This window comes from Marmota monax, unplaced genomic scaffold, assembly GCF_021218885.2.
Source record: "Marmota monax isolate L192 unplaced genomic scaffold, Marmota_monax_Labrador192_F-V1.1 WCK01_AAM20220418_F8-fsc00193, whole genome shotgun sequence".
Taxonomy (NCBI): domain Eukaryota; kingdom Metazoa; phylum Chordata; class Mammalia; order Rodentia; family Sciuridae; genus Marmota; species Marmota monax.
The window spans coordinates 1,955,595-1,979,842 of record NW_026695203.1 but is presented as its reverse complement, the minus strand read 5'-3'; the positions used below and the strand labels follow the sequence as shown (position 1 = coordinate 1,979,842).

The 24,248-nt window shown below is 45.6% G+C and overlaps 1 protein-coding gene across 1 annotated transcript in view; it reads right to left on the bottom strand.

Annotated features, from left to right (window-relative positions):
• Positions 1-24,248, bottom strand: part of Cntnap2 (contactin associated protein 2) — a 1,911,322-nt gene that overhangs the window by 223,706 nt on the left and 1,663,368 nt on the right. The window contains exon 16 of the mRNA XM_058574358.1: positions 3,211-3,381. Coding sequence (XP_058430341.1) covers positions 3,211-3,381 — 171 coding nt within the window. The remainder of the gene's footprint in view (positions 1-3,210; positions 3,382-24,248) is intronic.

The following is a 24,248-nucleotide window of genomic DNA, read 5'->3' as shown; positions in this document are numbered from 1 at the left end:
CTCCCTTCATGCAGCCCCATTGGTTCCTGGTCTGCACTGTGGCTGGGATGGGTTTGTCCTGCAGAGGTTGGTGTGGTTGAAACCTGGCTCCCAGTGGCCGGGGTGGGAGGGATGCAGTGGGACCTTCAGAGGTGGAGCCTCCTGGGTGGTGCTTAGGAGCCCAAACCTGACCCCTCTGTGACTGGCCATTTGGTCACATGCTTACTCAGGCCTGCATGGGTAACCAGCACCACAATCCACCGCGAGGTGGTGCAGTCGAGAGGGGCCTCACATCAGCAGGGCCACGCCCAGGGGACTGGCATCCCAAGCTATGAGCTCAATTATCCTCTATCAAGTCAGGCTGCCTCAGGCATTGTAGTATGGCGACAAGAAATGGACTAACACATCCGGCTGCCGGTCTTTCTTTGGGTGAATGTGAGCCTCATCCTGTTCTGCCCCAGTTCACTGTATGGTGAGGATTGAGGAGACCCTGGGCGCTCAGCCACTCCTGTCCCCCAGCTCTAGCTCTGCCCCTTCTTCTGCACAGGGTCTTCTTATGCACCTGCAGCCTCCCGGCTTCCTTGGTACGGTGGCCTGCGTTTTCAGCCCCTCGGTGTTACACTGGAACATCCTTCCTTCCCGATTCCTGTTCTTCCCTCACCTTCTTTACCTTCCTGACTCCTGCTCATCCATCAAAATTTAATTAAAGCATCACAGTCCCTGGGAAGCACCTGCTGTCACTCCAGTCAGGTTTGAATTTCCCCCTTGGCACCCAGGCAGCTCTCTCCCTGTCTGTTGTGAGAGGCAGAGTGTTCTAGGATGACTCTAGGACAGACGTAAAATGTCTGGGGTGGAACGCCAGCTCTCCACTTGTGCACTCTGTGACCTGATGGGGTGACTTCCTCACCCAGTAACCACTGATTTACTTGTCTTTTTTCCAAAACAGACACATCTTTGAGGTAAAGAAACCATGTTCGATTTGACTATGTTCCTCAGCACCCACCACAGTGGCTGGGACATAGTAGACACTCAGTAAATGCTCACTGGACAAATAAATAGTAACAAGTGGGATGCAAAGTTAGGATTTTACTTTTGAAGTATGCTAACGGGGATGATTGCCCTAATTTTATCTTGCATGTTTTTCTGCTTGCACGTAAGATGTTGGTGGCATCTCATTAACTTATTGTACACAGGCTCACTGTTCCCCAAATCAAGAATCTTCCATTCTCGACAGAAGGGCACAATGTAGTTAGTTAACAGGACTGCGATTCTGGAGAGCAACGTGCAGGCAGACACTGTGACAAAATTCCTTTGAGACACACGTAGAGAGACAAAATCTGAATTCCTATCACAGAGATATCAGAAAGCCTAGCAAACTAAAGAGGGGGAAGGAGAGACAGTTTACAAAAGTTTGACAGCAGAAACGACCCTTCCTGAGCCCTCTGCCAGCTAGCCACTGCTGGAAGAGCAGAACACGGGGAGAAGTGGGCCTGGGAGGGACCCTGGTGGGCAAGAGACAGAGTTAAACACTGTGATGGGAGGGGTGGCAGAAGGCCAGTCAGGTTGTTTTTTCACATCTCTTGTGAAAGAAATCGAAAGTAAAGGACAAAGAGGATTGAGGCTCCCTCCCCCAAATGATAGGCCAAGAGGACACAAGCAATCAGGCCTCCGACCCCTCTCCCTCAGATAACTTTTGACCCTGTGCTGATGGACATCTTTTCTCAGTAGGTCCCCACCTGGCCCAGACTCACCATGGCCTGGGCTTCACATGCTCAGAGCTATAGCTTTCCTTAGAGCAGAACATTCCAGTCCTACACTGAGCCACCAAGGTCATCTACCCCAGCTCCTTCCCTTCCAAGAAATTCTTCCTTTCTTGTCCTTCCCCCAGTCTCCCTCTCCAAGATGCTTTAAGATACCTGACCCCTTTCTTACAGACCTCTTGACACCCTGCCTACCCAAATCCAATTCTTGACAAACGACTGGTATAATCCTTCTCACTTGTGGTTTCTGCCTTAAAAGCTTGTTTGAAACCTGTAGATGGTGGAGCCCACCTTCGAGACAGCATATCCTCAGGCTCCCTTTCAATTTGATCTGGCTTAGCTCAGATCTGCGATGAGCAACTGTGGGAAGAGAATTCCAGCAGCTACTATATGCTGAAACAAATGCTATCATAAAAACCTGCACAAATTAGCATCCCCATTTTACAGTTTAGGCAATTGAGATCCAAAAAAGATCATGCAATTTACCCAAAATTTGAATTTGAACCTGAGATGCCAACTCTAAAACTTATTGCCTTTCTGCATATCATAGTCTATTGTTTTCTAAAATAGAATCCAATGAATTGCAGCAGAAAGATGTTTACCTGAGAATCTCTTTTTAAAATATCATTTTGCATAAAAATATTCCATCAGATAATACTGGGAAATGGATTTGGGGTCATTCTTGCATGAGACCCTGTAGCTTAAGCACTCAGGTAAAGGGGACAGAAGGCAGGCAGGAGGCTGAGGTTCTATGGAGGGAGGAGGTTTGGGGTGGGGTGGCAGACATAGTCTGTGATCTTGTGGACTCTGACTTATCTCAATAGGCAGGGGACTTGGCATCTGTGGCTTGAAAGTTCCTAAAGCTGAACTTAGGCTGTGGGGACACCAGGACCCTGGCAAAGCAAGAATTGCATTTCTCAGGTGCAGCAAACACAGCTCTCCCACAGAAGCCAGGCCTCCTCTGGTCTTGGGAGGTGAGGCCAGCGGAGCTGAGCTAAGCAGCATCTGATCTGGGTCTGCCTCTGATAGCTTCTGTCTCCTTGGCTAAATAAATCCAGAATCTTTTACAGGGTGTGTGGGTGGGGGCTTCTTTGGGAAAACTGCATACTCAGCATACTCTTTATCATTCCTGTGTTCCTTTGTGTTCCTCAGATGGCTTCATACACTCCTTTGTCTCCTTGGGAAACAACCACATTTTAAAAAGAACCGCACGTGTGTGTGTGTTGTCTTCCCATGACATTAGGGCGGCGTGTTCTCTCTGGTCTTCCTGATAACTGGGTCCTGGTACCTCTGCCTGCACCTGCTTCTTTGGGTGTGTCCCAAGGACAGGGCTCAGGTTTGGCCTGCACCTTCTGGTCCTGCTCCGGGAACAAGAGCCGTCATGTTCCCGGCATGGCACTGCACACTCTGGCCTAGGACCCCGAGGCCACAGAGGGGCTCTTGGAGCGTTAACAAGAGAACCGATACTCACACTTCAGCTCCAGCTTGATGAAATCGGTGTTCCCCAGATTTTCCAGAAACACTCCCCGAGGGATTAAGGTTTTGAAGTAGAAAGAAATGTCAGCGCTCGTTTCCCCTTGGAAAGTAGAGAAGTGCAGGTAGGATGACGGGTTTGGGAACGAGGCGGCATTCCAGTAGTTCCCTGTGGAGAGAAAAGAAAAATCCAGGTTGATTTATACCTCGATGAAGGTAATCCCATGAGAGAGACCCATTTCTTGAGCTTAACCAACCACCATCAGCAATATCCTCACTTCCCTCATCCTGTCAAAAGGAGTTCACTAAATGCCCACAAACATGTAGGTGTCTATAAAATACTTCATGTTTGGTTTATGTATATTACTTAAATTTCAACATATAAAATGTATATACAATTAAAAGCATGCACAAATAATAAATTTATATAAAATAGATGAAATATTAATGTCTATAAAATATTTTGTTAACAATTGCTAACTGGGGCTCCTAACAAGGGCAGTCCCAGGGACTCTAGGTAGTCAATACCAAGAGGGGTGAAAGCCCAGAGAAGCCCCCCCCAGCCTACTGTATATGGTGGGTAGATGGAGGCCATTTTGAACTTGTGCCTGTAGCTGGTGGCTTTGGTCTGCTGCAAGAAGCATGTGGGCTAGATCAAAGGATGATGAAGAGGAAATGGAGGTTTGGTCTCTATTCCTCCTTCTCATCCACCATTGCCTTGGAATAATCAGAGCCCGCTTCTGCATCAGCAGGTGCTCAGACACCGGGTGCAGGTACTTCAGGAATACAAGTGGGGAGCCCAGAGCCTTTTACTTAGGAGCTGAAAAAGGGAGAAATAATTAGGCTGGGCTGGGGCAGTTTCCATGCTTTCTTGCTCCAAGCCTCAGATGTAAGTTGCCATAGAGAAAGAGTGCGTCTTCTCTACCCAGCTCCTTCTTGGGAACTCGGGGTGCAGCTGGGACTGTGGGGTGTTTGGTGGAATGGACAGTGGAGAGTTGAGCCCACCAGAGGCTCATCAGAGGCAGCCTCCACTCAGGAGCTCCAGGGGAAGACAAAATGTACCCATCAACAATCTCCACCCATTGTCTGACAGTGTAGTCATGTCCCCAGCGGTGAAGCAATTCCCAGGGCAAAATCAGAACACCAAACTGGATTACTCAGATTCCCCCAGGACAGATGGACCAAGGACTTAGTAGAAGACCATGGCTTGGCTTTCCGCTTCTCCAAGGAGAAGTCCCTTCTAAATGAGCACATTCAGCATCACAGTTTAAGACTAAGTCACACAGGCAGGTTTTAAAGCAGTTACCAAAGGCTTGGACTTTCATAGTAATTCTAAAGTGTTGTGTTTTTTTAAAATGATATTTGCTGTATCTTTTCTTCAAAGAACACAATGAATGAAAGTTCACTTTATTAGTTCATACTCATATACCCTTTCTTTTATGAAAATTATGTACATATGCAATATTAAATTCAAATACCATTCTTAAATAAAAGTAACTTTGTGTTAGTACTGTTATGTTAAAGTCACAAATTTAGATAAAACATATCTTTACTCTGAATGTTAAAATACCTTCTTATTTAATTAATGTTGTTCTGTTTTTAGAGACATCTGGGATATTGGGATATCTCAATAAACGTGGGTTGGTTCAAAGACAAATACATGATGGGCACCTTAACATTTTAATGAGTTTGGTTGGGCCTCCGTGGCTCCTGACCCAGGCAGCAGGCTGCAAGTGATTAGTGCTGCACTGGCCCGGAATGCAGGCGAGGGAACTTGGGTAAGGCACAAAGACAGGGGCACATGGGTATCCATGGAGACGGGTTCCAGGACCCCCAGAGATAGCAAAATCCGTGATGCTCAAGCTCCTTGTAGAAAGTGCAGAAATGTTTGCATATAACCTTACAATGTGTGCATTACATCAGCTTTGGAAGACTTATAATACGTAATACAATACAAATGCTATGAAAATAGCTGTTATACTGTAATGTTCAGGGAATAATGACAAGAAAAACATCTGTATGGGTTTTGTATAGATGTGATTTATTTTCTAGAAATTATTTTTATCTGCAGCTGCTGAATCCTTGGATTCAGAACCTATGGTTGTGGAGGGCTGACTGAATTTTCTTGGTTAATGTAGAAAGTTCCTGATTTGGGGGGATAGGAAAGAAGTTCCTAGTTGAAGTGAATTGGTGGTTTCTGAATGGTTCAACTTAAGTTTAGTTTTACTATTTACTCTGGATTTGGTCTGGGTTTGTATGGACTTTGTACATTTAGGCCAAATTGTTGAATTTACAGACATAAAGTTGTTCATAGTGTTTTCTTGGGTCCTGGAGGTCAGCAGGCAGTTCATACCCAGCAAGATCTCTGTAAAGGTCTGGAGTAAGGTAAACACGGTGGTGGGGCTGACTGCTCTTGAGGTGTCCAGAAGTTTCAGTGCAGTTTTGAATTTTTTTTTTTTAACTGCAAAATCATAGCTTCCATGGAGCGGGTGGAAATAGGTTATTTTCTTTTGGAGAAGAAGACAATTGTATGATATTGGGTAGGGTGATGATGGGAAAGAGCGGGTCTTCACTACCCTCCTTCTGGTCAGCATCTGGCTCTCTGTACAGCAAGAGAAGCACAGGCTCACCTTTACCAGCTGCCTAGAAACGAAGGACTCTCGAGAAAACCTAAATCAAATGAGCAACCCTCTCCCCCATCAGAAAGTCCCAAAGCCTACAGGGAATGAAGATGAGTCACTTGGGGCCAGAAGGTGTCTGCACATCCTAATTGGGTGAGAGCCCTTGGAGCCAGCACTGATCAAAGTCCTCAGCCAGCCTTCAGCCTGAAGCAAAGCAGTTCTGTCTCTTTAGGCTGGATCCCCAGGACAGGAATGTAATTAACATTTTAAAGTTTCAATCCAATCAAGTGCATTCTTATTTTCTGAGGTGGTGATATATTAACAGAAGGGCAGTTGTCTCAAATGATTCTAGAAACAGGAAAGCTAAAAGTAAAACATGCCAGTATTTATTTGAGGTCCAACGCTAGTTATTCAGAAGGAAATATCTCCAGAGAGGAGAAGGGCGGCTCTATCAGTTATTCTACTTTGATGAAACATCTCTGTGGACCACGGTTCCATTTGTTCTAATTCTATCCTCACTAAGCAACTTCAGTTTAATCTGGTCTCTTGAATGGACCCTTTCACAGGCAATCATGCTTTGCATAAGAGGCATGCTTACTACGTGATGCCGTTGGAGTTGTTGCTTGTGAGTTGTCCCAGATCTCTGGGAAAATTCATTAAATCCAGATTCTTGACCAGCAATGGTGAGGGCTGCACTGGTGGTATTGGAGCTGAGGTGTCTACTCTAGAGTTCCTGGAGAGGAGCCACTGAGGCACAGGATATTAGACTTTCCATTTCCATTTATCTTTAAAAGCTCATCCTTTTAAATGTCTATTTTAGTTAACTTTAAGAGGTACACAGTCTATGAATCCAGTGGCCTGTAGACAGAATTGATAAGTGAGCATGCTCAGGGGGTGTGACCTTACGGGCTTTTAATGAGTAGTGTATAAAGAAAGAACTTTGGATGCTGCAGAGCCAGGTTAACCCTCTCCAAGCCTCATTCTGAAGAGGCTGATGCCCAGTTGCTGGATTTTTTGGTCATAACAATAATGCAAGCACTCCCCCAGTGCACCTTGCACTTCCAGAAGCATGGAGCTTACAGCATTAATATTGTGGGTTTCCATTGCTCCAAATGACCATGAGCTCCACAAAAGCGGGCTAAAACCATTCCATCTCTGTAAACTTTGGCCCCAGAACATAGTGCTCAATAAATAATTGTTAAATAAATAGATAAGTGATTGGTTGCTCTTCTCATTTATGCCCAATACTACTCCATATGCAAAGTCCTCAAGGGACAGGATGTGCTTTATGGTAAAGCCTGAGTATTGTGTGCCTGAGCATGGAAGATGCTAGATAAATAAAATCTAATGTCACTTTAGTGCCTGCAGATAACGGGACACTGCTTCCACTAGCACACCATAATTTTCCTCATCCATGACTTTATTTCTATTATTCCCTGTAGACCTCATTGAACAATGCCATGCATTTGCAAGACCGATGGTCTCATAACCTTAAGGTTATTGAAATAGCTGCAATTTGTACTTGCGATCAAGGTCAGTGCTATGGAGGGTAAAGCGCATTGGATGAGAATACCAAATTGGAAATAAGAGATTCCCTGTGGGGCAGGGCTTGAGTGACAGCAGGTGGCAGGGACTGGGCCAGTGTGGACAGACAGAAGGGGGCAGGTTGGAAACCAAGAGGGAAGACATGATACAGAATAGAAATGATTGTCTGAGACTGCAAGAGTCAGTCAACAGTAACAGAATCCTGAGGCAGGTGGAAAGGCTCAGGTTCCCTGGCTGGAGCAAGAGTAATCAGAGCTTGACAGGATGGTTGGGAAGACATTGAAGGCTCTTCGAGCTTAAGAATGAGATAATCATGAGAAGCTTTTTAACACATTCTGGACAAGGCCAGGCTTATCACATGTGGCAAGAGGTACCCGAGAGGTACCTCCAGCTCAGTGAGGCAGAGTGGGCTGGGACCACACCCCAGGCACAGCTGATGCTCAGTCACACTGCAACCCGTGGCGACCATCAGTAGAAAGCCCCTGTTAGACGTTCATCCAGACTCGTTAACAGCCACTTTCTCTAGTCTGACCACTGATTACGTGGTGGTATGGGATTCCAGCTTCAAAGTTTCTAAGGATAATTTCCAATGGGCAGCATTTAATTTTTGAGTCTCATCTTCATTGCTCACAAGGTACCCACGGGCACCGTTATGTCTCACGGTGCCACAGGACCACAGCCACCCCAGTTCCCTGGTCCCCCACCTCCCTGGTCCCCCACCTCCCCCTCTCATTGCTTAGAGACAATCCCTTCTAACATCTTTAACTCTTCAGCTGTACCTCTGTATTTAAAACCACTTCTGCAGGTATTTATTAATTCATCGCTTACAGACATTCCCTATTGATTTTCCGCGATGTGAGGTCTGGAGTTACCACTTTTGCAGACCTGCCTCCCTCCTCCCTTTTTGATATTCTCGCTCAAAAGGGCCCAAATCACAGACTTTTAGTGATATTGAAATTCAAGATTTATATTTTTAGGAGTAAAATTATTATTCAGTAACGAGCCAGGCAGCAAATGTACATTTCTTTTCAGTATAATTTTTGTTTCTCTAGAATCAATGATTTTTGTTTTGCTTTGCTTAGTTTCCTGTGAACCTGCCGTGGATTCTCGCCAGATTCTCCAACGGTGCTGTAGAACCCTTCTGGAACATTTCCACGGTTCCACGCCCCCGAGATCTAGCAGTTGCGCTGTGTCCCCGGGCGGGGCCTCCACATCTCTCTTTCCCACCTGATGGCTGCTCCTCGGGGTCCTCACAGCCCTTGTCCTGGGACCCGTCTCTCCAGTCTCCCAGGACTGGCTTCTGCTGCTCTTTGGGGTTCAGTCCTCAGGCTTTCTGGTGTCATGGTGTCCCCTGCCTGGTGCGCAGCCTGTTTCCTGCATTTCCAGAGAGCTCCTTGCAGAGAGGGGCACGGAGGCCACTTTCCAAATCCTTGTCCTTCTGATGACTCGCTATTCTGCTTTCACACCTAACGGAGAAACTCGGTGAAGGAAGCTGTCAACCTGTCAGGGTTGCTACCGAGGAAGCCGGAGCTTTCTGATTACTGTCCCTGGAGGGGAGTGGAGATACAGATCTCCAAATTTTCTCTCTGGAAAATTTCAGGATTTTTCTTTAACCTTTTAAATGGAACTTCACATGATGGGTTTGGTGTGGATCTTTTCTGCCACATCAGGTCTGGGACCTGAATCATTACTTCTCTGACCCTTCCTTCTCAAACACCTATTAATTTTAGATTTGTCTTTATTTCTCTTGCTCATTTTCATTCCTAATATTGTTCTTTTTTCTTCATGTTCTGATTCCTTGGGCATTGCCTCAGCATGACTTCTACCCACCCCCTACTGCTTTTTAATTTCAGCTACCGTATTTTTACTGAGAGTCCCCTTTCCACAGCACCCTGTTCTATTTTTTTTTGATGTCATATCTCAGTAACTTTTCTCTCTGAGAATATTAATTTAATTTTCAAGGGTTTTCTGCTGTTTTCCTCACTGTTTCTGGTTCTCCCAAGCTCTCCTGCTCCCGTGGTTAGTTTTGGGCTCACCCCTCCCACGTTGCCCCCAATGGTGGCTGAGTCCAGCCCCTCCACTCCCCTCCGCAGGCAGGTACTAGGAAGTTGACCCACTAGGGTGGAGTGTCAAGGCTGGTGGTGGATTTGTTGGCTCCTGGGCTTCCCTCCAGCAAGGAGAGTTCCTTGTCTTCTCCAAGGTTCCAAATGCCAGTGTCTGTGAGATTCTTTGGTGACAGATCATTCAATTTCTTGCAAAAGGCATCCTCTAATTTCCCCACAGGGAGTGTCTGGTGGTCAGTGTTCTGGGAGCTGAGTGGAGGGAGGTGAAGGGGAGGCTCAACCTTACTGTGAATATTTCCACACCTTTTCTCTGTGTTTACTGAGGGTTTCACCCCAGTTTTCTTTGTGCTTGGGGTCTGGAGCGTAAACCCCAGCCTCTTGCGTGGAAGAACAGGAACAGTCACTGCAGGTCAGAGGAAGGGAGCCCCCAGGTCTGGTAGTCTGAGTGACAGGTGTGCAGGCTGCTGGAGCCCTGCCCTCACCGCCCTTTACTGCCTAGGCTCCTGCACCACTTGGAGCCTGCAGCTCACCTCTCAGGTGCCACCAGCAGTCTGGTTTTCCCTTCCTGCCAGTTATGAAGCAGCAGAACTTGTGATGTGCCCAAGGCTTTTGTGGAGAAGGAAGAGGAGACATAACAGAGGAGGTGGTCCCCATCCACGTGGGAGCCACACAAGCAGCCCAAGGCATAGACAGTGGTGTTATCATGAGGGGGGGAGCAGAGGCGGCGCGGTGGGAGGGAGGGGTGGCGGGAACAGGTTCCTGGTGCTGGTCTGGCCTGGCTGTCCCTTGCTCGGGGATCAGATGATCTGGTTCCCATCCTTGGCTCTACTACCTTCGTCCACCAGGTGACTTCAGGCAGCTGACTTGACCTTCCTGGATCTCAGTTTCCTCACTGGGGCAGTGGAATAACCAAGCGCTCTTTCACAGGGTGTGGTGAGAATCACAGGAGGTAATTAATCCACGGTTCTGTGTACAGAGCAAATGTTCAGAAAGGGCTATCAATCACTACTAAACTGATGACCTGTGCTGTCACTGTAGTCACCCTATACAGGAGTGTGGCCAAGGAAGTGCAGCTGGACTGAGAGGGAGATCACAGTGGCGGCTTCCCTAGCTGGCCGCCATACAGGGCTCCCATCCACGTCCACCTTTCCTGGTCATCCTCGTTCATTCCTGGCTCCCCAGTGACTGTCTTTCAAAACTGCTTTGAATTTTCTTGTCTCCTCGATGATTATGTGGTTTTGTGGAGTAGCCACTAAATAAAAACCTGATACAGAGGAGTAGCCAGGGACAACTGAATGGCAAGCATTTTCCAATGTAAATATCAGCTTGGAAGAGACTAATTACTCTAAAAATTATTAGTGACCCAGAGGTTAAAATGTGAGTATTCTCTGAGTAATGCTATGAGTTTCCCATCGTTTAGTACAGGCTGAGTGCTGTTTACAATAATCTGGATGACTTCATTTGTATGCAGATTTGGGTCTATTTGTAGAGGTTTCCCTATGGGTAGGAAAAAATTACTGTCTTAATTAAACCTTTTTGTACATTCAGACTAGGAGAGAGCAGCTTTGTTGAGCACTGAGCCTCATGTTACTGGGCAACTAACTTCACAATGGAGGACTTCAAGTTAGGGTGCTGCCCTTGGATGTGAGTCAGCTGCTTCTCTCTGCAGGATTTTATCCTCGCCACTGAGCCTTTTCTACAGCTTCAACCCAAAAGGATAATGCTACAAACTTGTGGGAGGAGTCAACATTTTACGTCTTTCATCTGGTGTCTCTCTTTGATTTGGTTCTTCTAGGCTAGATGGGAACGGAGGGAGTCCCAGGGGAAAAGAAGATGAAGGTGGAACTCTGAAGTTCACGGTGCTCTGAACACTTGCTTAAGTATATGAGTGGACCAACAGCAAGATCCAATAAAACTGAGTTGTCCCCAGGTAGTCATGGAAACTATCACAGGTCAGGCCTATTACTGGTGCATTTAAATGTAAATGTGCATTGAGGTAATTTGACTTTATTCTGAATGCTTAAAGCAGTTCTGTGCTCTTCGGGGGGGGGGCAGGTCTAAGTTTTCTTATAAAGCTCTTGGGCCTACCTAAGAGGTCCCTACATTTCCTCAAACTTTCCTTATTGGATTCATTAGTTGTGCACAAGCAATCCCAGGTATGTTGAGGTTTGAAGTTAGCAATTAATAGCCAGCAGTGGAGAAATGAATAACTAGGTATAACAAAAACTTTTGGGTTCCCTGTTTCTCACTTAAAATTTGGTCTTGGGTAAATCCCAAAGGCTTCTATGTGACTGACTCCACAAAAGGAGGTACTAGGAAGATGAATTATCTCACAGCTTGGCAACACAGAAAATTGAAGGAAGATCTGTTTGATTTTTGAGAAGTAAAACTATGTACTAGGCTGTGCCTATGGAGCTTGGAGTTCAAGTTTATCACCACTCCAAGCAGGCTGATGAGAAGACTTCACAAGTGGTGTAGTACCCCAATGAGGTTGCCTGGCTTTTTTTTTTTTTTTAACTTTTCTAATTTGTTACATCTGACAGCAGAATGCATTTCAATTCATATTACACACATAGAACATATTTTTTTTCGTATCTCTGGTTGTACAGTGAGCCAGGAATGAATAATTTGACTTTTCTCTTTACTTGACCATTTTTACCCATTTCTTGATTTCTAATACTGACCAGGGCCTAGTAATTTCCAAATTCATACATGCAGCTAGAGCTCTATGATGAGCTTAAGGTTAAAATATGCCTTTCTTGCTGAACAGATAGCTCAAACTCAAAATGTTTGCAAGTGAACGTATTTGTCTTCCAAATCAACTCTATCTGGAATATTCACCACTTCAGAAGGTAGAGCTTTTCCCATTCTGTCACTCAAGCCAGAATCGGGGGTCACTTCTGGTACCCAGTCAGCCCTCCTATCCCTTTCTTCCACCGCCAAGGCCAGCATCTCTTGCTTGGATTCTACAGCAGACCCTTAACTTGCTTCTGCTTCCAGAGCTGCTCATCTCAAATCCACCCTTCACACAGCCAGCGGAGCAAGCTATCTAAATGCAGTGCTGACCATTCTTCTCCCAGTGGTCATGAAAGCCTGCAGAACATATGGCAAGCCCCTTGAACAGCATGGTAAGCCCAGCCCATTCCCAGCCTCGCTCGTTTCTCGTGAATTTCAGAGAGCAGAGATAATGTTTTCTTTACCTTTCTACCAGAAATAGCTAACCTAACCCATGGGTATTCAATGTGTTCCTTGAATAAGTAGAAGAAAAGCACGTTTTAAAAAAGTAGACCACCAATAGCCCCATTAACTGTTACTGATTGATATTCATTGACAGGACCATCCACAAAACCAACTTTGGATAGCTTCAGAATCAGAGGTATCCAGCCAATGAGGACAGAACTCTCCCAGGTTTGACCTTATTTATGTAACTTTGAGGCACATTCGGTGATTCCGTTCTCGGAGCTCTTTTATGCTGGTCATGCCCCTTGCAGGGGTCCTCCCCGGGGGTAAGGATGGTGGGAACAAGTTCCTGAGGAGGGCCAGCCACGGGGACCTCTGCTTTACTGCTGCAACTGCTTCCTCTTATCTTTTTTCCTGTCTTGGTATAATTGTAATTCATGGTCTAACACCGTTAAGTTCCCATTCTCCTGTCCGCCCTGTTGTAGTGAAGAATGGCCAGAGACGAACCGTAAAAGACCATGATGCACCGAGCCACGCTGAGCCGCCGCCTGGGCCAGGAAGGCTGTAAGGGGAGGAGGCCTGTGTGTATTGATAGACCACAGAACCTCCAGGGCCCCACATCCATAGAAAAACACATTTTATATCAAATCCATTAGGTGAGTAAAACATGGAGAAAATCCACCCCTTTCAGCAGAGTGACGGATGTGAACACTGGAAACTGCTCAGCTCGCGGGGTAATGGATTGATACGTTCCGTACAATTATGTTACACAAATCAAAGTTTCCTTTTGGTGCTCTTTTCATTACAGGAAATAAAAAGATTCACACATCCTATTCATGATGCCGTGGCTCTCCCACTGAAAACAGTAACGTGATCCCCGACTCTGTGTGCACCAGGAGAGCCTAAGACCACCCAGGGCCCAAGAGCATCTGGAAGAAGAAGGTCGTGATCCTTTAAAAGCCTCAGTTTCTTTGTAAATTGGAAAAAAACAGTTCCTTCCTCATAGGGTTGTTGGAATGATATAAAGCAACAGCATCACACAGAAGCATTTTGAAATACTAATGAACAATAAAAAGGCAAAAAATTCTGCCTCTAAGTAGAGAAAAATAACAGAGACGTCTATGTGTGCAGGGGCGAGAGTTGGTTTGGATTTTTACAGAATGCGCCCAATTCTTTACTGCTCGCCTGTCCTAGAGAAGAAGGTCATCAGTGAAAAAAGGTTGAAAACCAGTTCCATCCCACAACTAAGAGAAAATAATTCCAGATATAGAAACAAACAGTGCCTAGGACAGGAAACAGATGCCTGGACTTAAAAGGGTGCACTGAGGGTCCAGTTCCGCCCTGGGTCCCTCTCCTATGGGGGTGGTGTTGACACAGGGAGTTACACACATGGTGCTTCACTTGGGGCCCCCCTGGATTACGGAGGAACTCACAGTGTTATGAGGACGCTCATCCCCTGCCATCCCCTAAGTCTGAAAGGAGTTCCATAACTTCCTGTCACCTGGGTAAAACAGAGTGAGTCAAGCAGCATTGTCCTGTAGGTCGACTTAAAACAGTTCTGTTCTCAAGGGAAGCCCAGAGCTTGTGTGAGGCAGGACAGGGGTCGACTGGCCTCGCGCTGCCTAAGTGCCTTGGGTGAGGAGTGTCCCCAGAACAGGCTGCTGGTGGACATGCGCAGCGCAGACCCCGGGGCCTCTGCAGAGGACACGGCTGACAGGAGCCTGATGGCCACAACATAAAAGGCTTTCCTGGCAGAAGAGGCCCCGCTGCCTGCCGTCCCAACCTCTCCACCGCCCCTGACCTTGCATTCAGAGGAGCCTCAGGCCTTGGGCACAGCGGGGCTAGGGGCGGGGAGTGTGTGTGTGTGTCGGGGGCGGGGGGGGGGGGGGGGGGGCTGCAGGTCATCTACTCTGCAAGGAGCCTTGGCCGTCTGACGGGTTGGAAAGCAACTACCCCAGCAGCCTGGCAGCCGCCGGCACAGCCGCTCAGAACAGGTCACGTTCTGCCCTTTCTGGGCCCGGGGAGAACCCAGGAGGTCGGGAGCCCAGCGGGAAGGGGCGCGCTGGGCGGAGTCTGCGGAACACCGCATCTCGCCTCCGCAGGACTTTATGGGAAGTTCATGGGGATTTATTGTTTCCAGAACAGAAGGACGTTCACCTACAGATGCAGGGGAATAAATTTCAAGTACATTTAGTGTCGGAGAACGTGGCTTTACGGCTGATTTCAGTCCACTTGACTTTCTCCTTAATCTTCCTCCTTCCACCTGCAGCAGAACTTCACACACACAGTGCACACACACCACACACCACACACATCACACATGACACACACATCATACATGACACACACCACACACATCACACATGACACACACATCATACATGACACACCACACACATCATATATAACACACACCACCCACACCACGCACCATACACAAATCATACATGACACACCACCCACACCACAACCACACACCATACACACATCACACATGACACACACCACACACATCATACATGACACACACCACACACATCACACATGACACACACATCATACATGACACACCACACACATCATACATAACACACACCACCCATACCACACACCATACACAAATCATACATGACACACACCACACACATCATACATGACACACACCACACACATCACACATGACACACACACATCATACATGACACACCACACACATCGTATATAACACACACCACCCATACCACGCACCATACACAAATCATACATGACACACCACCACACCACAACCACACACCATACACACATCACACATGACACACACCACACACATCATACGTAACACATACCACACACCATGCACAATACACACCACATACACATCATACCTAATATACCACACACAATGTGTACACATCACACACAACACAGGCAATGCACACATACCACATACACCACTCACATGATACACAATACATCACACACTATGCACACCACACACACATCATACATAACACACAAACCACACACAACACATCCACAGCATACACAACACACAAAACACAGCATGCACACCACACACCACACACATACATAACACATATATCACACACAATACACATCACACAATATACACAATACACACCATGCACACCATGTACATCATATACAACACACCACACATGCCACATATAACACACCACACATAACTCACACCCCACAAACCACATGCACCACACACAATACACAGCACAGAGAACACACAACACACACACCCCACACACCACAATATGCCGTATACAACACACACTACACATCGCACACACATACCATACCACACACACCACACACACCATACACACACACCATCAGCACATACAACACATCAAATACCTGCTACAGATAACACCATACATACAAACCCCATACACACAACACATACATGACACACACTACATACAGTATACCACAGACCTTACACACACGCACACCACACCACATATACCATACATGTACACCACACAAGCCACAAGCACACATACACAGCAATCCCTCACACCCTACCCCCCAACACATGCCAAACATACCACACATCACATATACCATACATATATACATATACTACACACATAAACTCACATCTTTTTAGTTTGATAATTTAATGATTTGGGTGATTTATAAAAGTTTGAAGAGTTTTTAATAGTAAAAAAAATGGAAACAACTACAACATGTAAATCTATTATGGCATACATCTGGATAAAAATATTTATTTGAATTTAAAATGTAATACAATGTGGCATAAATCACAAAATAGAGCTATGTAACTTGTCAGTTGTATGTCATTAAGTGACAAGCTATTTTCAAAATAAAATAGTTCCAGTCTGTTAAAAAGGGTATTTGTGTAAATTCTAGCCAGAACAATCAGGTAAGAGAAGGAAATAAAAGAGATAAAAATAGGAAAGGAAGAAGTCAAATTATAACTGTTTGCTGATGAGCTGATCCTTTGCTTGGAAGAGCCAAAGCCTCCACCAAAAGATGGCTCCAGCTAACCAACAGACTTGGCAGAGGAGCAGCTTTCAAAACCAACATACAAAAATGAGTGGCTTTTGTACATACCAACACTGAAGCTTTCTAAGAAAGAAATCAGGAAAATAACCTGTTCATAATAGCCTCAAAAAATACCTAGGAATAAACCTAACCAAGGAGGTGAAATGTCTCTACAATGAAAGCTATAGAATGTTGAAGAAAGAAATCAAAGAAGACCTTAGGAAATGGAAAGACCTCCCATGTGCATGAATAGGCAGAATTAATATTACTAAAATGGCCATATAACCAAAAGCAATATACAGATTCAAAGCAGTCTCCATCAAAGTATCAATGACATTCTTCACAGAACAAAACAAAACAATTCAAAACAACAGTCCTAAAGTTCATTTGGAAGAATACAAGACCCAGAAGAGCTAAAACAATTCTAAGCCAAGAAGAGCGATGCTGGAGGCATCACAATACCTGACTTCAAATTATACCACAGAGCTCTAGTAATAAAGACTGCATGGTACTGGCATAAAAAACAGATACACAGACCAGTGGAACAGAATAGAAGACACAGAGACAAATCCTCACATCTACAGCTGTCTGGTCTTTGACAAAGGTGCCAAAAACATACACTGGAGAAAAGATAACCTTTAAACTAATCGTTCTGGGAAAAGTTTATCCATATGCAGAAGAATGAAACTAGATCCTTATTTCTCACCCTGTACAAAAACAACTCAAAATGGCTCAGAGACCTTGGAATTAGACCAGAAAGTATGCAACTCCTAGAAGACAACATAGGGTCAACACTCCAGCATATACAGGCACAGGCAATGACTTTCTCAGTAGGGCCTCTAAAGCTCAGGAAAGAATGCTAAGAATTAATAAATGGGACAGCATCACATTAAAAAGCTGCTGCTTGGTGGAGGACACAATAGGAATGTGACCCACTGAATGGGAGGAAATCTCTGCCAGCTACTCTTCCGACAGAGGGTTAATATCTAGAATATATAAAGAACTCAAAAAACTTAACACCAAAACCCCAAAGAGCTCAATTAATAAATGGGCAAATGAATTAAACAGAGACTTCTCAAAAGAAGAAATACAAATGGCCAGCACATTTATGAAAAAATGCTCACCATCTATAGCAATTGAGGAAAAGTAAATCAGAACTACCCTGAGATTTCACCTCACCCCAGTCAGAGCAGCAGTTATCAAGAATGCAAACACAGGTAAATGCTGCAGAGGGTGTGGAGAGAATGTAAATTAGTACAGCCACTATGGAAATCAGTATGGAACATCCCAGGACCCAGCTCTCCCGCTCCTCAGTATTCATCCTGAAGAACCAGTCATCTCACTACAGTGACACATGCCCACCCGTGTTTATAGCAGCACAAGTCACAATAGCCAAACTCTGGAATTAGCCTATGTGTCCATCAATAGATGAATGATAAAGAAAGCGTGATATGTATATAAATAATGGAGTTTTATTCAGCCATGAAGAAAAATGAAATTATGGCATTTGCAGGAAACTGGATTAAACTAGAGACCATCATGTTAAGTGAAAGAAGTCAAACTCGGAAGGTCAAGGGTTGTACGTTTTCTCTCATATGTGAAAGCCCGAGAGAAAAAGGAAAAGAGAGGTGTGTGTGTGTGTGTGTGTTGGGGGCTGGGGAATCTCGTGAAAATCAAAGGGAGATCGGTAGAGGAAAGGGACCATGGGGTGGGAGGAGCAGAGGCAGGGGCAAGTTCTGGGGACTGATATTGTCCAAATTATATCGTTATGTTTTGGGCATGTACAGATATGTAATGACAAATTCCCCATTGTGTACAACTATAACCTACCAATAAAAATGTGGAAAGAGAAAAAGCATATATGTGTGTTGCATATGTGCTTGATATACATGTATGTGTGTGTGAGCATACACGTGTATATGAGTGAATGCACACACTGTTGTGGTTTAGATATGAGGTGTCCCTTTGTGTGAGACAAAGCAAGAATTGTCAGAGGTAAAATGATTGAGCTATGAGAGCCTTAACCTAATCAGTGGTTGATTAATCCATTGATATGGATTAACTGGATGGTCAATGTAGGCAGGTAGAATGTGGCTCACTGCGGGTGTTCCTTTGGGGTTTATACTTTGTCTCTGGTGAGCAAAGTTCTCTAAGCTTCCTGATTGCCATGTCCTGAACTGTTTCCCTCTCCATGATGTTCTTCCTCACATTGGGCCCAGAGCACTGGAGTCGGCTGTCTCTGGACTGAGACCTCTGGAACCATGAGTGACAAATAAACATTTCCTCCTCTAGAATTGTTCTTGTCAGGTCTTTTTGTTACGGCAGCAAAGAAACTAACTAAAGCATGCATGTACTCACGTGTGTATTTGTTTAAGCACAAAGTAAAGGATAACATTCTAGAATTTGATTCACATCAAATTTTCATACTGGCTACTTCTGTGGATGATAATGAATGGAGAATTGACATTGGGAAGGACATCGTTTTTTAATTTTTTTTTAATTGAGAGAGAGAGAGAGAGAGAGAGAAAACAAAAGAGAAATAGAAGAGAAAGGAGGAAAAAGAAGAGACCAGGAGGGCTTCTGGAAGGAGAGAGTTTGCCATGTGGTGGATCAGGGTGGAGAAGCATGGGGAGCAGGAGCCAGCAGAAGAGAATGGACAAGGGACAAGGACATTAAACACTTCTGATGTGCCTCCTGAGCTGTGAATAAAGGGTAAGTTAATTTTTATTACTTCTGACTATTAGACTATAATTTTAGAGAGGAAGTCCATCTTGGGACCATGCAGAAGGAGGTAGAGGAGAGCTCAACTTTAATGTTGGCATTACAGGTCCTCGGGCCTCACCCTAAACCCAGACTTCAGTGACGGTGGGGAAAGGGGCGGTCCCACTCATACTGAGGAAGGGTCAGATTACCACAGTTGGACTGTTCACAGTACAGCCCCGGATGTGTTGATGGATTCCTGTGTCACACACTGCCCATGGGCTACAAACCAGCAACCAAGCAACTAAACAAGCAAGCAACCAACCAACCAACCAACTAACCAACCATCCAACTAACCAACCAACCAACCAACCATCCAACTAAGCAACCAATTAACCAACCATCCAACTAAGCAACCAACTAACCAACCATCCAACCAACCAACCAACCAACTAAGCAACCAACTAACCAACCAGCCAACCACCCAACTAACCAACCACCTAACTATCCAACCAACTAACCAACTAACCAACCACCCAACTAACCAACCATTTAACTAACCAAGCATTCAACTGACCATCCAACATCCAACTAACCAACCATCCAACTAACCAACTAACCAACCATCCAACTAACCAACCAACCAACCATCCAACTAACCAACCAACCAACCATCTAACTAACCAACCAACCGACCAACCATCCAACCAACCAACCAACCATCCAACTAACCAAACAACCATTCAATTAACCAACTTACCAACCAACCAACCAACCAACCAACAGCCAACAGCAAGGCAAAGCTTTCTTCTTACAATGAATCCTCACTGGTTAGAAGCAAATCTTCCTTCAACCAACTTACTCCATTAAAATTCTGGACTTTATAATAAAAAATTTAAAAAATATTGTGGACTAGGCAAAGTGATCTATATTAGCTAAGTCTTTCAAAACCTTCCCATGTTCGGGGCAGTGTTTTAGCAGGGCGGTTGCAGGTAAGGCTTGCCTCACTAGGAGTGTATTACTGTCTCCATTTCTCTAAGAGGAAACCAAGGCACAGGAGCTTAGCCAGAACACTCATTTTAAACCTAGGTGGCCCCATGGCCGGTGCTCTTTCCCTCCTCCACTGCCCTGGCAGCTCTCACAGGGTTCTCAGCCATAACACATCTCTCTGGACTGATTTGACACTAGAAACTGGTGCAGCCATGTCTCTCTGGGTCCTACCCTGGGCTCCTCTGACATATGAAGGGGGCCCAAGAAGGTACTTCATTCATCTCTTCAAATTTCAGCCAAGGGAATTGAAAAGGAGGTTGTTCTGAGCCTGGAGAGAGGACAGCCATGTTTGGCCTCCTGTCTTTGCTGAGAGCCCACGTGCCACTCACAGGCAGCCCTGGGCCTCTCGGGAGACCGAGCACTGAAGGAACCCCTGATTTTTGTCTCTGCCTCCGATATCATCATACGCCTCTCTCCCTTGTGCACCAGCCTCCTGCCAAGCCAGCCTCTTTGTGCTGCCCACAGGACTGAGCTGGTTCCTGTCTCAGAACGTGCTTGTTTCCCTAGAACTCTTCCCACAGACCTCTGAGGGGGGGCTCCTTCTGTCAGGCAGAGGTCAGTCACCTCCCCACAGCCATGGCCACCCATTCCGAGAAGTAGAAAATCTGATCTAAACTCACCCACAGCCATTTTCCATCAATTTCATTTTATAGCATAGATCACTATCAAAACATCTATTCATCTTCAAAGTTTACTTATATGTTGCTTATTCATCCTGAACTAGGCTATGAAGTCTGTGTGTGAAACCACTTTGCCAATTTTGTTCTTGGGTGTGTTTCTGCCACCATGGATATGTTTTCTGACCCTGTTCAGCACATAGTAGGAACCCACTAAATGCTGAATGAATGAAACACCACGCTGTGTCCGCCAGTTTGAGAGCAGTGGATTATAGCCAATGAAGCCTTCTAAAGCCCCCTCTCCATTTGAGATCCTCACTAACTCTCTGTTCCAAAGTCTCTGATATGCCTGGTCAAAGCATTCAACATTTTTTCAAATGACACTGAGCTGAGTTTAAAATACAGAGGAGTTTGGTAGCACTGAGGTGGAATGGCCGGGTTAGTGAGGTCAGTTGTCTAAATTGTTGGGGTGGCTTAGCTTCCTGATACCCTGTCCTCAAAATAAGTTGTTTGAAAATATCCAGTTGAGCCTAACGGCCAGATTTGGATGGGTGACATGGTAAGGGTTCAGCTTTCTTTTAGGAATCGAAGTCTGTGCTGTGATTCTTCTCCACAACATCTACCAAGCCTGACAAGAAGCCTTTAGCAGGCAGACTTGTGCCCGCTTCCTGGAGTGTGGACCGACCTGGGGGAGGCATTCTCCAGCTCTGCCATCTCTGAGTTGGTGCCCATGAGAGAAGGTCAGGCACTGGACCCAATTCCTCCAGTGTAGCACCCCAAAGCCTGATGCTCATTTTAGTGCTATCAAGGAATACTGAAATCCTGATCTTTCCCAGAAGGGCGGCGCTGTTGCTCAGGACAGCATAGTAGGTTGGGGTTGTGCCCCAAGACTTAGTGAGGAGACATCTGGCTTGCTCTAAGAGCACAGGCTGCTGTCCAAGAGAGAGAGTCATCTTTGGAGTGCACTGATGAATGCAGGAAGGGGAGGCAGGATTCCTGCTCTCCTGCCTCTCTCCCAGCCCTCGTCTCCAGGGTCACCTCTACCCACCCTGCTCTCAGCTCTTGTCTAACCAAACCTTCGTAAGTGGTGGTTATCAGGCCTGAATGAGATCACTCATTCTGTTTTAAAAATTATTTTAATAAGGGATTCTTAGAGATTGACATGCCTTTAGCATCTGAATTAATTATTCAGTCTCTAAGGGTGTGATTCCTAGCATCAACTCAGAAGGGTCTGGTGTGAATGGTTCAACATCAAGGCCTATCTGTATACTCATAATAATTATCTACTGTTAGCTTTCAGCCAGGACCTATGTCTCACTGCTAGCATACAAGCAGGAAAATGTTCAGTTTGAGAATCAATGAATGAGGAGACAATTTAGAATAACACAGTGGAACATAAACTACTATAATTTCTGCCCTAATGTAAACCAAGTAATCACTGCCAAAGTTTGCCTGGGATGATGACATTTGGGCATTGAGATTTTTAAGTAGAAAAAGAAGATCAATTTTTATACTTGAGAAAAATGAAGTACAAATTGAAAAGTGCTTAATAGGAATAACTCTGAAAATAACCCACCACATCCCATGAAGAAAGGTTAAACTACTTCATGACTCTTCCTTTTAATGTTAGCTTTCAAAATATCTTTCTTTGAAGGAAATACAAGGGAACTTTTGCTCCTGCTCTGCTTCACAAGTTTGAAGTACTATGGTGCATTCCACTGTGCATTAATCAGAGAACTTGGGGCAGGAAGCGAGAAAATCTCCACTGAAATAATTTGGAAGGTGAGAGAGAAGATCTGATGAGTTTTCACAAAGTATTGCATTCTTTTATGGATAATTTACCACGAGGAAAAATGCAGTATTTCCTTTGTGTTATTTTTTTCCAAGTGGGGCTGTTTTTGCGTGTTTCCATCTTCCATTCTCTTCTTTTGGAATCCATGGCTCACAAACCTTGGTGAACATCAGCATCCTCGGCAGGACTGCTAAAATGCCGCTTTCCTTGCTACAGCCCAGCTCTTTCCAATCACTCAGTCCTGGGCTCAGGAATCAGTCCTGGCCAAATGGGCACCTCAGCTGCTTCCAAAGCAGGTGATCTTCCCCACAGAAGTTAGCAAAAGCTGTTTTGCAGTAGATGTGCCTCTTGGATTGCTTATTAGAAGCCTGGCTAATTTTGAAGGACCATTATTTTGAACTTTGTGAAGGGTAAACATGACATTCACTTGTTGTGGGTGCAGCCAGCTCCGAGCTTCACACAGAGAGCACATGGACAGTCTGCCAAGGATTCGCGCCTCGCTCTGGATTTGGGTTTGGATGAGGAGGAACCGCTTGGCAAACCATGCAGACACCCAGCCTTGCGGGCTCAGCGGCTTTGATGCAGCAGAACATGGTCTCCTCTGCCAGACTCAGCTTCCCACCAGGAGCCAAGCTGGCTCCTCTGTGAGCCTCTGCGGGGGCAGGAGTCTGGGAGGATGCTCAGAGACTGGCAGGCAGCCTTTATCCTGGATTCTGGGCTTGCGTGTTAAGTTCATTCAGTTCTGGACATCTTCCTCTCTGGGTCTCTGGCTACTGCTTTCCTCTTGTTCCTTTGGTTCTGCTGCCTCTGAAACCCTTCTAGGTATGTGTGTTGCTGAGGCCCCACCAGGAAATACAGGCTCCCCGTCTCTGTATGGTCTCTTTGTGATCTTGACCATGATCGCTCATTCATGTCTCCAGCATGAGCCCCAGCGCAGAGTTCTGGAGCTAAGTGCCAACACTCCCTCTGGACTTGCCCATTCAACTTAGAAGAGCAGGTGTGACACCAAGCTCAGCCCCAGGTGGGCTTCTCCTGCCGTCTTTGCCTTGGTGACTTTGCTATTCACATAGTCAAGCATCTTTTCCAGCCTGAGTCTGTGTCCTGCCCAGGGGAAGTGGAGACCACATTCTGTCCATTCTAGACATTATTATTTTTGGGTATTGGAGATTGAACTCAGGGGCACTCGGCCACTGAGCCACATCCCCAGCCCTGTTCTGTATTTTATTTAGAGACAGGGTCTCTCTAAGTTGCTTAATGCCTCACTTTTGCTGAGCCCGGGTTTGAACTCGTAATCCTCCTGCCTCAGCCTCCCAAGCCACTGGGATTTTTTTACAGGTGTGCACCAGTGTGCCTGGCTGTAGGCATTACTTTGGAAGGAAAAGGTGATAATGTAGAAGAGCTAACTCCCACCAGCAGTTCATGCC